Genomic DNA, 17,935 nt, shown 5'->3' with positions numbered 1-17,935 from the left:
ATCGCTATATATTAATTTGCTGTATGCTTTGCATTGATCTACTGATATGTGCTCATATTATCTTTGCCATTCAAAATGAACACATAACTAGGTATAAATCATGCTGCCATTTTGGATTACTAACCCATATTTTATATGTGCATTTTAACTTAACAAGAGTGTTTTTTTTTAGTTTTATACAGATATTATTTAATCTGTATATTATTTGCAGGTGTCCAATCTGTATCTGTATGACAGTGTCCTGATGTTGGCCAATGCATTCCATAGAAAACTGGAAGACCGGAAATGGCACAGTATGGCAAGTTTAAACTGCATGAGAAAGTCAACAAAACCTTGGAATGGAGGAAAGTCCATGCTGGATACAATAAAAAAGGTAAGATTTAATTTTTTTTTAGATTTTAGAAAGTAATTGGCTTCCTCCCAGGAGTTGGCATTAGTAGCTGGGCATTGGCCACTTAGGGTCAGCACTAGTGGAGAGATGGCTAACCCAAGACTGTTTATCTGTACTCCCCCAAAATTGGAGAACAGAATAGCAAAAGAGTGAAGGAGAGGTAAGTATCTTGTTACAGTTAACTGGTTGCTTTGCCTGGATACTACAGTTTACTACTCCATACGTGGGATTATGGCAGTTTATCCTTTATTTTTGTCAATAAAGGAATAATGTAAATAATAGCCATGCAGTGCAAGCAGAGAGTACAGAAAGTTATCAGCTACAAAATGTTTGGTATTTTATGCACACATCAGAGGGAACTAATGGGTCATTTTAAACACTTTTTAAAAATAAATTATAGTGTGGCTTTGAGTTATTTAAAAAGGCAAAAACAAAATATCAATTACCAGCAACATATTAACTATCACAATGCCCTTTGGAAAGTTCATGCTCTAATAAAGGACCCTGCAATAGGTAAAACTCTGTAAATGAAAATATTGCCTACAGTGTTCTGTATAATGTAAAGGTGTTTAATATTCTAGTGCTGGCTAATTTCAACATTTCATCTTAATATAGTCCTTTAAGGGTCATCAAGTACAACTAGAAAAAACCAACAACCTACGCTTTGTGTGCAGTTAGCCTTGGTTATTACTGGTTATAATTCATAACCTACAGACATATTTGTATAATCTGTATTTACCACCTGCATAAAGCTCCACTGCTAAATGGCTGCTTTGAATTACTTTTCTTCAGTTCTCCTTGCATCTAATTATTGGATTTGCATAATGTTAAACAAAACAAACTACTCTAAATACGTCACTAATAAAATTAGAAAAGAAAAAAAGAAGAAAAAGAAACTCCTACAAAAAGAAATGAGAATATATTCTTAATTTTTAAAAGGAATCTATTGAACTAAAATATCTCTGATTAATAAATATTTATGTGTGTGTGTATATATATATATATATATATATATATATATAATATAAAATAATTATAAATAATATATTAATAAATGACAAATTATTTTCAAATGATTGCTTTTTCTGATTAAGATGTAAGAGTGCATGCGTGAAGAAGCAGTCCTCAAACTCCTGGGAAACGTGATGTATGTATCCCAAGAGGCTCTGGGTTTCCCATTATGTCTTTACTTCTGTGACAGTAAAGACAGAAGAGGTGGGGGTATTCCTTTTCAAAGTAAAAAAAAAACACTTATCAAAAGAAAAAGAAAAACAATGTAATGATAGGTTTGCCTAATTTGGTTCATATTTACGTATTTGGACCCTACACAACTTTCGGGGCCACCTCTCATTTGCAAAAACATTGCCTTGTTAGACAAAAACAAGAAAAGCCCTACACTGGCATAGAGATCTGTTCTTAATTTGCTAAATATGTTACTTTGTATGGATAAAAAAAGTTTTGTATCATTAATGAGAAAACAAAATACTGCTTCCTAGCCTTTGACCTCTGAATTAAAATTGTTTAAAATTAAATTAAATACTCATCAGTAGGAGATTTTATTACTAATGCAGTAGACAAACAATCTCAGCAGTGTGATTAGTATTGTTATTAAAAGAGCAGTTGTAATTTTAATTAATTTTCTCAGTATAATATCCTACAATTTTACATTCTATAAACTGGCTTCACCATTGACAGTTCTGGTAAAGATGAGGAGTGTTTATGAGCTATCATGAGTGCTAAAAGGAGGAATACATTTCAAGAAAAACAATAACATTTGTAAAATAAGTGTTAAGTTGCTAACTGTTCCTATCCTCTTAAAGGTAAATAAAATCTTTTTGTGGATTGTAGACTATAGAAATAAAATGGCATTAAAATAAAGCCTTTCCTTTACACTTAGACAAAAGTCTAAATAAAATATACCTATGCAACCTGTAATAGTGACACAGCTTATCGTTGATATGTTTGTTCTTAATGTTGGAAGTATCTTGAAAACATAGAGAACAAATTAAGAATTGCAGTCCTTCCATTAGTTAGGAAAAAATAAAATCTTTTATTTTTTGTGATTTCACAGCCTCCCTTTAGCTGTGATGTTCCATCTTTCCTTGAATCCCCTGCAAAGACACTGAGGCTGTGCACAGCCAAAGTGGAATTTAGAGTATGTGCTGTAGAAAATAAGCAGATTGGTTTTCTGGATTCAATCGTATTCTGCTATTGGATGCTAGCCCTATTTAAACTGCCCTAGATCCAGGCTCAGGTTGCTGGATGCTCAGATTGTTTTCTGTCGCCTGCCCAGCAACATTTTGTTGGATTGATGACTTTGATTCTGACTCCAGATTGACCCAAACTTTGCTCTCTGTTGTTCTAACACCAATCTGTTCTGACTCTGCTTTAGTTTTCCACCTGTCCTGACACTAGAACATCTGGATCTCTATCTGTTCACCTGTGCATTTTTTTCTAAGACCCAGCCTACGTTGTACTTACTTGTCGGCTGTCTCTACACTGGAGCCGTCTAATCCTGCTGGTTCCTAATTAGGAGAACCCGGAGGCTACAGCCCTGGTGACATCCTGCAGTAATGTAGTCTTTATGACAACTAGGGTTACCGACCCATCACCGCTTGTGGGATGGTCTGGTGAACACCAGGCATCACTCTGAGCCTCAGTTAATTCCTTGCCACCTGCCAGCATAACTCGTCTACTTAAAAGTGCCCCTTAACAAAACTTTGTGTCTAATTCCTCGATGCCCAATTTATGCCCTTTTGTGTGTGGCTATCAGGGTTCCCATAGACAGCATTTTGTGCTTGGATTCTTATAATAGTAAAGAGAAATTTTCTTTAGCCAAGCTTCTAGTAGGTAAATTGCTTTATTTGTTTCACACAATCTTACTTAATTCCTCATCACTATTTCCTTTTTTTTAAAATAGATATTACTGAATATGGAATGTGGCACATGTTTGTTAAGCGGGCTCCAGGGAGCAAACATGTGGAAGTAAAGGGGTTGCAGTGGCATTGATCCTAAGCAGTCTCATATGTATCTTCAGAACATTTTCAGTAACGTGCTCTCAGTCTCCGACAACTTTTATACATATCTGCAGTCTCTGACCATTTTTTGTAGGATGCGCACAGATCCTAACCTGTTCTTTATTATAAACTAATATTATTATTATCCAGTATTTATATAGCGCCAATATATTACACAGCGATTTACAATTTCATAGTTATGTCACTAAATGTGCTTCAAAGGGGCTCACAATCCAATGTCCCTACCATATTCATATGTCAATAACACAGTCTAGGGCCATTTTTTTTAAAAAAAGACAAGTAACCCAACTGCATTTTTTGGGAGGTGGGAGGAAACCCACACAGGGAAAACAAACAAACTCCTTGACAGGGATTTGAACCTGTAACCTAGCATTGCAAAGGCAAGAGTGCCATCTACTGAACCAACTGTGCTGCCCTTTCTTAAAAGTAAAAGCCCCTGATACTGTAGGTTTGTCTAAACACACATACAATAAATGTTGTTTTATTCTTTTTTGTTATATTTTGTTTGCAATCAAAATATTCCAGCAAGGTGTATCCACAGTACACTAATTTATCAGTTCTGAAAAGGCTACAAACAGCTGTGCCCAGATATACGATGAATAGTACTGCAGTAAAATTATGATGTCCCATGAATGGAGTGCACACATGAGCACAGGGTGTTCTTAGAAATATAATAAAAGACAAACCTGGGGGTGAACAAGTACAAGATAAGAAAAACATGTGTTTATTAAAAAATATAAAAAGATTGAACAGATCTGCAAACCTAGGTATATTTTTGTATTTGTTTAGACTAATATTACCTTACTCTTAAAACTGTTTCAATTTTCCCTAAAACACTAAATCCATAACATGACACTGAAAAATCCCTTAAAGCAACACTAAATAAAAAAATCATGTAAACAACCACTCTGTAAAAGAAGTCTAAGTCAATAGATGATGCACAACTTGAAATAAGGCGATAAGGATGCCAGAGTTTTCAACGCGTTTCGTATACCAGTATTTCTGCCTCTTCATTTATTGGCTAAAAGCAAAATGTTATCTGCACAACTTTTTTTATAAAAAATCAAAAACTGCCATAATGTTTATATTAAATTGTTTTCATAAAACATTTTAAATCCATATTGCAAAGAAATGCATATAAATTAAAAATGTCATATTTCTTAAGGTTATGTTATTCATTTTTATGAGCTTACAATGCTGTTTTCTTGATTAAGAACAAAATTCCATTTTTTTATAGTTACCATTCATATAACCAGCCATTTGGTGCATCATCCAGCAAACAGCAGAGCATTTTCCTAGAAAAGCTAATCTGTCAGTTGTTCATAACAGCACAGAAAGTCAACAGGGCACTGGCACTGTTTTGTGTACTGATAAATCAAGAGGAACAACACCGCTGGGGCCCAAGTGCCTTCCGCTAGCCTTGTGTTCATGCGTAGCATATCGAGACATGATCCTCGACCCCCGACAAGCAGATGGCAGCAGCCCTTACACTATAAATCCATACAGACAGCATGATATTTTTCACTGCCTAAATGCTTTCTAGTATATTGACAGGCAAAATTAATACATTGAGCGTTTTATTCAACTTTTATATGTTTCTCGCTCCATCCTACTGTTGCTTTGTTACTTTTGCAGCTGATATAAAAAAATTTAGGACAATTCAATAAGCTGCATATTTGTATGTTACATTAGTTTTCGCATAGAAAATCTCAATACACAAACATAAATATTTCTTAAGTTGGTGTGTGTGTTTGTTTTGCTTTTTCTTTTTTAATTTAACAGTTATTCAAATTGTATCTAAACCTAAAAATAAAAGGTTTTAAAAGAAGCACTACTGTTATATATATATATATATAATATAATATAACACATAACAACTGATATTTAAAAGATTACCATTCAGTGAGAAAAGGATCTTTTTTTTTAAACCAAAAAATCACCTGGTATTATTGGATGGCCTACACAGAATCGGTAGAATTTAGATGTCACTTGAACCCTCCACATTTGATTGCACTGTTTTTCTTAGTTATTCAGAACCTTTTGGGACTTTTATAATGATATCTTTCTAAAAAAATTTTAGACCATATCATTATTTATGAGTTTTTTGTATAGATTTTTGTGTATTTGCTGTTTTAGGTATGTATTATGTTATTTAAATTCCCCTATTATTTTACACGGTTTTCTACAAAAAAAAAAATTGTTATATATAAAAAAAATATCCAAAAATCTTTTGCAAAAACAAGTTCGAAGGATGCTTTAAAGCTGTACGTGGTGATTTTTTTTAATTAATAAAAAAAATGTTGTTACTTGGCTATCATTGGCAGTTGTCCCGTCACAGCAAATGATGTACGCACTAAGACAGGCACCATGATGCATTTATTCAATTTCAAGTTCATTGTGATGCACATGGTATTTCTATTGGATTTCTATTTATTTACATGGAAAATGTATCAAGGGAAATGTATATGTATAGATCTACACTGCCTTGAAAAAAAAAGTCCCCAAGCCCATGGGGCAATGTTATGATCTGGGGTTGCTTCAGTTGGTCTGGTCTGAAGCATTGGCAGACCACATAATTTGAAAGTTATTATTACCTTTGAATTTGCCTGCAATCTATTGAATACATAGCAGTGTTTTTACCTATTGTACATTATTATAATAATTATAATTATATATCATGTTGCATTTTATTATGGTTTTATTTGTAACATGATGTATGTTTCATTATAAAATAGAAAACCAGAACACACCAAAACAAGACTTTTTAAACAGATATAGTCAAAATAACATATTTATTTAAAATAACATCACAAAGCTTATTTTAACAATTCTAAAACCAAATAAAAATATAAAATCATATTTCCATTATTGTATTAATGCGTTTCACAGATGATATTTGCTTCTTCAGGAAATTGATTGAAATCTAAAAGTCAAGTCTAATTCAATATTTGGTTATTCACATAGTAACATTTTGGTTGGAACAATACATTTAGTCACAATCTTCAACAATTTAATATAGCGGCTTTATGTGTGGGGAGATGGTCTCAGCAGTTGCTTCTATTGTGTACTTGTTCCCGGTCCCATAGGGTTTGGGACTGAGATGGGACTCTCAGTTGAAACACATAAATAGAAAAATTAACACAATATAATATGTTAACCTATATGGTTGCCACATTTGGGGAGACAGGGCAACTAGGGGGTGCTACAGCTTGCACAGAAATGGCCAAGGTACAGAGTCTAAGCAGTAACCAGGTCTTCTCCTGAGCCTTTAGGGGTCAGGACGTTGCGCTGCTGGTTACTCCTAGATTGTGGTGCTTGGGCACACCGGGCTGGGCAGGATAATACACAGTACCAAATCACCGGGTAGAAAAATAGTCAAGTAAAGACTGGGGTTGAGGCAGGCAGTAAGCAAACAAGGTCAGGTCACATGCCAGGTCATCCCTGGCTATTTAACAAGCTCAGACACTAGTGCTGAGACCCATAGCTGGGAAGGGTCAAGGTGCAGTCAGGCAGAAAAATAGTCAAGTAAAGGCTGGGGATGAGGCACACAGTGAGCAACTCACAACACACAGTGAGGTCAAGTCACAAGCCAGGGGTCAAATACCAGGGATCCATAAAATAGACACTGGAGACTCAGGGGCCAAAGCAGGCACAGGGAACACTGGAAGCAACAGGAGTCACAAGTAACATGGAGATAATCACATACAGGCTAAGCAAAAAGGGGTTAACACAGGAACTGGAAAGGGAAAGCACTTAATTAACCAACATGTTTATAGGAAATGCTCAGCAGAGCTAGGGGACTCAGCACTAGTGGAGACAAGTTGCACGAACTCTGAGTTCTGTGTGTGAGCTTGCTAAATAGCCAGGGATGATTAATAGGCCATTTCCTGATTGGTTAGCAGGATGGGCGAAACTGATAAAACTTGGAAGAGCAGCTTTGCCCAGGGTCAGAACTGCTAAACATGCGCAGGAGAGAGGCACCTGCGCTTTAGCAAGGAAGAGGCAAGTATGACAATGGGTAAATGGTTTTTAATATTATAACATAGTGACATGCAAAAAAACTTTCAGATCTCAATTGATTTCCTGAGGAAGCAGACATCATCTTCGAAACGCATTGAATAGGAATTGAGGTAACAAAATAATTAAAAATGTAAATTCATGTTTTATATGGTTTTAGAATTACTTATATAAACTTTATGATGTTATTTTAAAGAAATATTTTGTTTTGACTATATCTGCCTAAAAAGTTTTTGATATAACAAGAGGTGTACATTTGTGTATATATAGTTGTAGAATCCTGGAATAGCCCTAAGCATAAATTCTTCTTTCAGGATGTAGGATAGGGGCTCATGGTGGTTTGTTTATTGCTTTACAAAATAAAAGTTCTGGATGGAAGTTACTGCTCCAGCTTACATTCATTATAGAATTTTATCAGACTCCATCAATATTTTCTTTCCTCAATATTTCCTAGCATCAGACAATTAATTCCTGCCTGGAGCAAAATTTACAATTCCTGCCTTTGCAAATTAACCTTAACTTACAAAAATGTGCAAACATTGATAATAAATAAATGAGTAAAATTCCACTGACCTGTTCTGTAAAACCTTTACTGAATTGAAAACAAACATTAACAACTAATGTATGGTAATAAACAAGCCCCATGTGCTATGCTTTACTGAATTCATCTCCGAGTGTTTACAACACATTAACAAATGCTTCCAAATCAGCATTTGTGATGGTCAGTTCACATAATTAACAGGCTGGACAAAGAAAAATAGTTTATTAGTGTAAATATGCTTGTGGCTCTTTGGCTGGCTATCGATAAGTGAATAATAAAAACAAAAATGTTCTGCTTTTGTGCGTTTCCCATTCAGAACATTACAGCAAGCATTTGTCCCGCAAATAACAAATTCAGCAAAATGCATTAGGCATTTTAGGGGATCTTTTGTAACTGTAGCTCATAGTTTCCTGGATGGAAATTGGCAATTGCATTGATAGAAAATAACATAACTTCATGGAAATAGAATGTTCTTTAATTTTCAAGGGGTTGGAAAGACAGAAATGTTAAATGTATAAATGTGAATGTTTTAAAGCAGCTACTGATGCTGGAAAACAGAAATCAAATCTGGATGGTGTTGTACACCAGACATGATTATTGTGGGGATAAAAAAGGAAAATCATTATGGGCAATGGATTCATAAATGCTGTAGAAACTCTGTTACGTATCATCATACTCCTCTTTCTAATGCGATGTTCTTGCTAAACCATATGACCACTATTTCACATTCACTATGACTTATCCACCCCAAGATATTTCCCCAAGTTTTTTGACCCTACCAATTTCCTGGCTACTACCATGGTAGTCCCATTAATTAGTTGAACTTTTATTCAGGTAAAAATTTCTCCCTCTCCCAAAATTAACAAGCCACCATTAACTCCAGAAAGAGATTTTTCCTGTTTTCTTCAGTAACCAAAACATAATCTATCGTCATGAATTTTAGCACAGCACATTGACTTTGATAAAAATGTACATTGAGCTGGAAGAGTGAAGCCACATGTCTCAATAGGAAGATCTGAAAACAGCCTAGTTTTATATAAGTCAGGTAATGGGCTCAACACTCAACAAGGAAATCTGTTTTAGGTTACGATACTTGTGGAATGCTTAATACAGCGGTCACCAACTGATGGACTGTGAGAAAATTTTGGTGGTCCGTGGTCCTGGGTCAAGTAGAAGTAGTAGTAGGCCGCACTAGCCAGAGCAATTGACCATGTCCCCAATACGGATTGCTCTGGACACAAACCGCCCACTCTACCATCGCAGGCTTGGACCTGGTTGGCGACCACTGGCTTAGTAGACAAAAAGAACAGCTACCTTTAATAATTTCCTAATCACTGTCTACTTTCATCATGGTGGACCTGATTTAATAAAGCTCTTTATAACTGGAAAAGGTAGATGTCATTTAAGAATTCGGGTGACCTAGCAAACCTGAATGGATTTCTTAAAAATCACTTGCTTTAAGGTGGCAAATGTTTTAATTCCTGCACCAGATCTATTTCAAGTTCACTGAATCACCAAGGTTCTGTAGACGAAATTCCAGAAAATTGCTTAAAGGATCCTGCTAGGTTCCATACTAACAATCTACTATTTTTGAGGTGTACACTAAGATTGCCTAAATAGTACTAAACTTCAAAAAATATTTGATAACAAATATTGGCACTATATTAACCAATTATGCCTCTATTCATCTGTTTTCAATCTGTCCTTTTCTTGACACATTCTAGGGCAGTGTAAAACTATTTCACTAAGTGGGAATTGAAAATTTCGGTTCTTTTGTCCTCACAGCTAAAACAGGACTTTTGTTAAAATCATACCTACCTTTACTTCTGTAGAGTCCTTGGTCCCTTTAGAACTGCCCTTAATTCAGTCCTTTACTGTCCTGGGTTTTTCCTTTGTCCTGGCATGGAGGAAGTACCGGATGCCAGCATCTTATTCCTTCTTCGCATGTGTGAGGTCTGCACTATCTTTTCAATGTCTGGAAAAGCCCCTCCGATGCATGCCCAATCTTAGGCATGCACAGAAGGAGTAGTCTAAAACCTCCTTGGGAAGTAGATATCCCAGGAGTCTCTGCTCTCACTTTCTGTCTTTACAGCTACAGGAAATAAAGAAAAGTCCTTTTTTTCTTTGTATAAAAAGGTTATTTACCCTTTTATATAAAGTAAAAATTGTGGTAATAGGTCTACTTTACCTATGGACCTCTATTTCCATATTCTCACAGCCATTGGACATCTAATAGTTTTTCATCTATTCTAGTTCTGTACTCTGGGATAATATATATACAGCTGAGGGAACACTTGTCAGCAGAATATACAACACCTCTGAACTATACAATCCTTTTTTTTATGTTTCCCTGCTCTGGGGATAATCAGAAACCAAGATGATGCTTATGCTGCAGATTCACCTTTTACCTATTTGTTTTATTACTTCCTTTAATGTATAGGATGACATGCTTCCACATATTGCTTTTTCTTTCGCCTATTCAGTTTTTGATGACTTCTTCTATTTCTACCTCATTGACCTCCTAATGACTCTTTCTACATTGTAATACGTTGGATATGCAGAATGTGTCATGAGCATTTATTAGGGATTGTCTTCGTTGGTTATCATAGTAAAAGGGGATTGGTTTGCTATGGGTTTGATAAAAATTCTTGGATGTCTGAGCCCTGTTCAGGTTATCCTTGTACTGAGGAACATTAAGCCACTATGAGAGCTCATTGCTAACACAGAAAGTAAGTCCCCATTTTTTGCTAATTTGTAATTTTTAGTCAATACCCCAACGTAGGTTGTCAAGGATGGGAAAGTAACCAGCCAATGAGCGTGCTGTCAGATGTACGCGAACAACTGACTACTTTTGACTGAAAGTTCTAAATAGTTGTAAAATAAATGATTAAAGTATGGCACAAAGATGTGCATAGGTTTGGGAAAATTGTGAACAGGGAGTTTGTAAAATTTGCAAACCCATCATAGTGGCAGACCGATCCTCATCCTAGGCCTGTTATTAAATCTGAATTATTGCCACAAATAATTTTTTTGAAAATTAACTTCCAACTGGAAACTGAAATCATTCCAAGTATCTGTATGCATTATTTCTTTGTAAGATAAATATTTGGTAATCTTGCTTTTACTTGTGCCATGTCTGTGTTGCACTGGTTGAACTATGCACAACCTATCTTCTTTTATGTAAAAGTACCGTATTTTTCGGACTATAAGACGCACTTTTTCTTCCCCAAATCTGTGTCAGAGTGATTAGAAGGGGATACATTGACACAGAGTGATTAGAAGGCGATACATTGACACAGAGTGATTTTTTAGTATTTTGTTCAGAATCTTTTTTTTCTAGCTTTTTCTCCTTTAAAATTGGGTGCGTCTTATAGGCCGGAGCGTCTTATAGTCCGAAAAATACGGTAAATTGTACAACAAAAGGGCAAGCTCCTTTACAAAAAACTTCATTTTTACAACTTCAAGTTGTGACTTCAGGATATAGATTTCTGAAATAGTTTAGTATCAAGTTCTTTTTATAAAGGAGACCATATTTTGTTTTAAATAAACACAGTTTTTTCTAAATTAAGTTTTGATAGTTGTGTCATCTCACAGTACCAAAAGAGCTTTTAAAAAAATATTTTAGATATACACAACAATAAAAAATGTCTACACTTTTTGAATGAATTTCAATATGAGTTTAGAAAGAAATTGTATAGATTACCAACTTTACTTTAAAAAACACCATTGTATTTTGTCAAACAACTTTATTTTGCGGTACACAGAGTTTACAAAGTAATTCAGCGCCTGAGATTTAAACAGTAAATTGTTTTCTAACTATCCTAGAAAAACAATGTTATTTTGGAAAGTGCTTTCTCAGCCTTAGATGATGAAATCAGTGTGAAAAGCAACTCAATTGAAAAACTAATGTGCTTGTTATTATTTGCAATAGACTGTTTTATAACCTGAGTACGTTATCAGCTTTGCCTTCTGTATCAGGTATTGGGTAGGTATATGCCTAAAAAGAATGGTTGTGGTAGTCTTTGGTGAAAATGTGAGGTGTATACAGTAGTCCTCTGATGCCATTCATGAATTTGCTACAGTGGATTGATGAATAACTGAACAGGAATGACCACTGTTCACTCCAATGGAGAAGAGCAATGTAGGGTGCCGCTAGCCTATCCTTCCCTCCCCTTTTTCTATTTGTACAGCACTCGTTCATTAAATTCTCATGAACAATCATGAAAGGTCATTTCCAGCATCAATCATCTAACATTAGTACAAGGCTTAACACAATGGGCCTGATTTTTAAAGCTCTCCAAGGCTGGAGAGGATACGCTTTCATCGGTGAAGCTGGGTGATCCAGCAAACCTGGAATAGATCTGGTCCAGGATTCAAAACATTTGCTAGCAAATAACAAATGACTTTAAAGAAATCCATTCCAGGTTTGCTACATCACACAGCTTCACAGACGAAAGTGTATCCAGCCTTGAAGAGCTTTAATAAATCGGGCTCAGTGAAGTGTCAAACCATACCTATGTGCTGTTTTGTATATTGAGGGATTGTCAATGTATTTCACCTGTTCTAAATCATAGTACATGATAAATGATAGTGAATAATACATAATGTTGCTTGTGCTTAAACCTTCTTTACTCACACTTCCTAAACACCAGTATTGCCAACTTAGAAAACCATATTACCAAAATAGTAAACTTTTCTCCTTCTACTTCTTTACCTCACCCAAACACATGTAAAATAATTTTTAAAAAAAGTAATAATGTTAAAAAAAATGTGAAGTCATCAATTGTATAGTGATATAGTGGAATGATGAAAAAGATTTAAGACAGTATTAACCCCCCTAGCGGTAATTCTGAGTCACTCAGGGTCATTAAAAATCATAAAAAAAACACTCACCCTGTTCAGTTGTCATTCCCCAGCGTCCTGCTGGTCCCCGCAGGTCCTGGGGACACGTCTTCTCTCTTCGATCTTCAGCCACGAACTGCAGAGACGTTCTTTGGGGTTTCCCGATGAGGTTGGTGCATGCATCGGTGCGCGCTGGAGGATCGTCTGGAAATTCAAATATTATGTATTGGATTCAATGCAAAATAGATGTATTGAGTCCAATACAAGGAAATCTTGATAAAATATATATATGCTACTGTACAGTTATATTACGGTTCACTATTTTTTATTTTTTTTAACAGATTTTTGTGTTTTTTTATTTAAAGTTTATTATTAAATTTATTAAATATTGGACATATTTAGGTGAGTTATGCCTAAAAATTATAGCCTACAATGTAAAAAAAATTTCCATGCAAAAGAAATGTAATGCTTTTTTGCATGGAAATACGGACAAAATTAGAACGCTAGGGGAGGTTAATATGCTGTCAATGCTATGGGGGAATCAATTAACTAAAGACAAAAAAACAACACAAGCAAAAAGCCAGCACAAAAAAATTACAGTAATTGAAACAGATTTTTTATTCAAAAAAAAAAAAAGAGCAAAAATATACTATATTAAAAACTATTATACTATAATAAAACAATATAAGATAAAAAGCAACATAGAGTTGGGGTATTAGAATAAACTTGCACTAAAGAGTTTTCACCTAGGATTCCCTTATGTCCAGTTCAGAAAATTAAAGGAAACGGCTATAACTCAAGTTGTTAGAAGCTGGAACAATTTGCAAAGACTTTGCCTGCAGTTGATGTAGCCTCTGATGCATTTTTAGATCTTTACGCTTCTATGTACCACTTACATTGCCCGTAGATCATATTGTGTTATTATAATCCTATTTTCTTTTTTTTTTGTCTTTTTCCTTCTTGGCCTAATGTCTTTTATATTTTATATTACTTATCAGTTAGTGTATCTTTTATTTTCAGTACATTTATTTTGTTATTGGGAGTTTGTGTGCTGGCTACCTTTTATTTTATCTTCTGAAAAGTTTAACATGGACATTTTATCCCTTTAATTAAATCCAATTAAATTGGAAGATTTCATCTCACAATATTTCTTCAATGTTGCTACACAGTTATTTGGGACACATTCATTAGCATATTCCATCTATAGGTTCCTAATACGCTTCAAATACTTCTAATGATTTTTAAACCCTATTATAATTCCTAGGCAGAATAAATTGTGTTTGAAAGGCAGTGTTTGCTGCACAAACCCTGCTTTTATGGATATAAAATAAACCTCTAATTTAATTACCTCTTAGAGTAAATAAAAATGCCAAGTCACAGATCATCAACCTTTTTTTGCAGGCAATTACATTTCAACACTCAAGAAATGCTCTGCCTATAATTTTTTCTTTGTAAATTTTGTTTCTTTAGGGTCGTATAACAGGATTAACGGGGATTATGGAGTTTAGGGAGGATGGCTCCAATCCACATGTACAATTTGAAATTCTCGGAACAAGCTACAGTGAGACATTTGGCAAAGATGTGCGACGGGTAAATATAAAATATTTTGTTTATTTTAAGTAAAAGTGTGTTTTATTACAATGTAATGTTAATGAACATCATCTTTAAACCTAGTTTTGAAAAACCGAATAAGAGGCCATCCAAAAATCTTTTGTTATAAAGGAATAAAAAAAAAGGTCAAATGTATATAAATTAAATGTATTCTGCCTTAATTAAGCCTTGAATTCACATTGAGAGTCCCATACCCATCATAGACCAAGTTACATCTCTGTTTTAAATAGATGTGATACTATAATGACCATAGAAGAATTCAAAAAAAGTTTTAAACTGATTATACATTTGTCTTACTTAGGCACGCTGACCTTACTATCCTACTAGGTCTAATTATATATTTTATATCTAATTATATATTTTAATATACAAGTAGGCATTAAAAAACCAAAAAAAACTAAACCCAAGAAAAAAAAAACAAAAGAAAACCATAAACATGGCAGTATTTACCATAAAATGAGACATCATTATTCTTGAGATGGGGTAAATTGACTGTTCTGTACATACTAGATATGTTTTTTTTCAGATAATAGATATGCTGAAAGTTAAAAATAAATGCTTAGCTAAGCAGAATTATAAAAAGTTGAAATTATAAATAACTACCTTTATTCTTATGTAAGGGTTTAATATATTTTCCCATCATCTGCCTTGTTTCAAAACAGAAACAATAGACAGCTGTTATGAAAGATGATATACAGAGAAAAGGATATGGATCTAGGAACAATGACATTACAGTGTTATTGTAATAGGTAATGATGATAAATGAACTTGAAATTTACAAATGCTTTTGTATTTTAATATTTACATGTCTGTATTTTAGGAATTGCGTATTTCAGGAATCCTGGTAACATTGATTTCCAAATGTTATGATTTTCTATATACTGGATAGATTCAGAGACATGTGTGAATAGACTGAATTGCCAGGATTGAGAATAGATGGGCTTGTCACTAGTAATGGATAGGCTTGTCACTAGTCACTAATCTGCGGGTGTGAAGAAAGTTGGGATCACGTATGAACACAGTCTGACCTCTTGTAAACTGGAATACTAGCCAATTTCCATTTTATCTAAGTAGCGACTCAGTGTTGTCCTCCATAGAGTTAACTATATAGGAGTAGAGACTTTTGGAGCCGTGGCTTTGGATAAAAACATTACTTGACAATAAATGCTTGCATGGACATGGTAGCCCATGGTTGCACTGCGCCTAGAAAGACGCATACATATTTATAATAAGTCATTTTGCTTTTTGGATTTTGTGAAAATGTGGAATCAGCTCACTCAGGAAGTAGTTTCAGCAACGATTATAGTTTGCTTTAAGAAAAAGCTGGATGCTTTTCTAGAAGCACAGAATATAACAGGGTTTTAAGGCTTTATTAAAGATAACAGACTGTCGAACATCCAATTGCCTCATGAAATCAGGAAGGAATCTTTTTCCCCTGTTGAAGCAAATTGTACCAGTGTTTTTTTTGCCTTCCTCTGGACCAACTATGTCTGTATGGTTTTATATCTGGGATATGTTTATTTCCCTAGTGGTTGAATTTGATGGTCAACTTGTAACTCGTTGATTGGGTGCTTGCCTAGAAGATATTGTTTGTATGACATGTTTTTATTATTAAAGATGGTTTTTATAACTTTGAGATTGAAATAAAGTTTTGTTTTAGCTTTATTTTATTTGGATAAAGTCTGGCCTTAAAAGTCCTACAAAATCTACTCCTTTCTTCAATGTTTCTATTAATCAGGGATGTGGCCTATTGGCACTCTGAGTTGAGGAAGTCTCATATTGGTATATGTTGAACTTGATGGACTTTTGTTTTTTTTCAACCTGGCCTACTATGAAATGCTGCAACTGTTCCTTTGTGCTGAAAGTAACCATTCTAGACTATTGTAATTGTTTATTTTAACTGGCAAGATAAAATATAGAGGTCGAAACTAGATTTGTAAACATTAGTTTGTTAGACCAGAAGAATAGAATATGAGACCCAACAAAGGAGAAGTGCAAAGAACAATGGGGGAACCATACTGTGATACTGATGGGCAGCATGGTTGGCTCAGTGGCTAGCACTTTTCCTAGCCACTCAGTGCTAGGTCCCAAGTTCGAATCTCAACCAGGACACTATCTGCAAGAAGTTGATATGTTATCCCTGTATCGAATGGGCTTCCTCCCACATTCCAAAAACATGCAGTAAGGTTTATTGGCTTAGACTGGGTTAGTGACATATGACTATGGGAAGGGAATTAGATTGTGAGCCCCTCTGAAGGACAGTTAGTGAAATGACTTTGGATTTTGTAAAGTGCTGCATAATATGTTGACGCTATATAAAACAAGTAAATAAAATGTTTTAGATATGATTAAGTAATGGGAAAAATATAAAAGTCTAAGTAGATAAACTGGATTGGTAGATTGTAATTGGTTAATGTCATTGAAGTTGTTTTACTAAAAGAGCTTTGGCTGTTACTTTGTTAGGTAGAATCCACCATGATTAGAAGCTCTAATGACATTGTCCTTGAGAACCACCTAAATTATTTTAATATGTTTGGCATTTGTTTAAGATGCATTCACATTACGTTTTAAAGAGAATTTAATTCAAAGTAACAAAAAGCTCAAAAAGTAGTAATAAATGTGCTTAAAAAAATCCAGTCCAAAATACGTATACTTTATTTACACATGTGTTGAAAATTCTTCACAATTCATAACAAATGAAAAACTAGTCAGTGACTACTACCTACCTCAAGAGTGCTCACTGGTAGCTTTTTCATAACAATATTAAAAAAAAAAAAAAAATTCACATTTTGGAAATGATCACCAAGCAATAGTAATAATGACTATTATTCCATCAACAATAAAAAGCAGATCTTTTGATTCGTGTTAAACTCTTGTATAGAAAAAAACTAATTTAGCTCCCTCTTCTTTACATATACAAAACCAACTGCCTCCTATTCTCTAAATGTAGCTTTACATCATGGTGGCAGCTTGTGTTTATAGATGACCTCTCTTAATTCCCTAGATGTAAAAAAAAATGTTTACCTATACTTAATTATTTAAAATCATCTCATATTTTTAGTATATGGCTACGTTTTACTTTTTATTTATAGCATTGTTTTTTTTTTTATGCGTCCTTTAAGTATTGATAAACTTTTTAATATGCTTTATGGTTTTCAATAAACTTAGTTTAAAGTGGCGCAAGATTATCATTATAGATACCAGTAGCATGTATATAAATCCACATCATATATGTTTATTTTTGTATGCATTAGTAATAACATCAAAAGGGCAATTTACTATTTTATTGTACTTTAGGCCAGTGTTTCCCAACCTTTCTTAGTCGCGGCACATATTTTAGAATTAGAAAAATCCCACGGAACAGTGGAAAAGTGGAAAAGTCAGACACGTAAATTAGCTACCTGCTGCCATCTAGTGGAAGAGTTTTTTTTGGTTCTGCCTATCACTATACATCGCTGGTATAGACAAATGAAGACAAATTTTTTGCAGTAAATA

General features: G+C 34.3%; 1 protein-coding gene across 1 annotated transcript in view; it reads left to right on the top strand.

Moving 5' to 3' along the window:
- GRID1 (glutamate ionotropic receptor delta type subunit 1) overlaps positions 1 to 17,935 on the top strand; it is a 577,805-nt gene that overhangs the window by 463,108 nt on the left and 96,762 nt on the right. Inside the window, 2 exon segments of the mRNA XM_072424179.1 lie at positions 212 to 373; positions 14,300 to 14,419. Coding sequence (XP_072280280.1) covers positions 212 to 373; positions 14,300 to 14,419 — 282 coding nt within the window.

The sequence above is a fragment of the Pyxicephalus adspersus genome, chromosome 10 (assembly GCF_032062135.1).
Source record: "Pyxicephalus adspersus chromosome 10, UCB_Pads_2.0, whole genome shotgun sequence".
Classification (NCBI taxonomy): domain Eukaryota; kingdom Metazoa; phylum Chordata; class Amphibia; order Anura; family Pyxicephalidae; genus Pyxicephalus; species Pyxicephalus adspersus.
The sequence above is the reverse complement of the archived record's forward strand: the minus strand, read 5'-3'. Positions and strand labels throughout refer to the sequence as shown.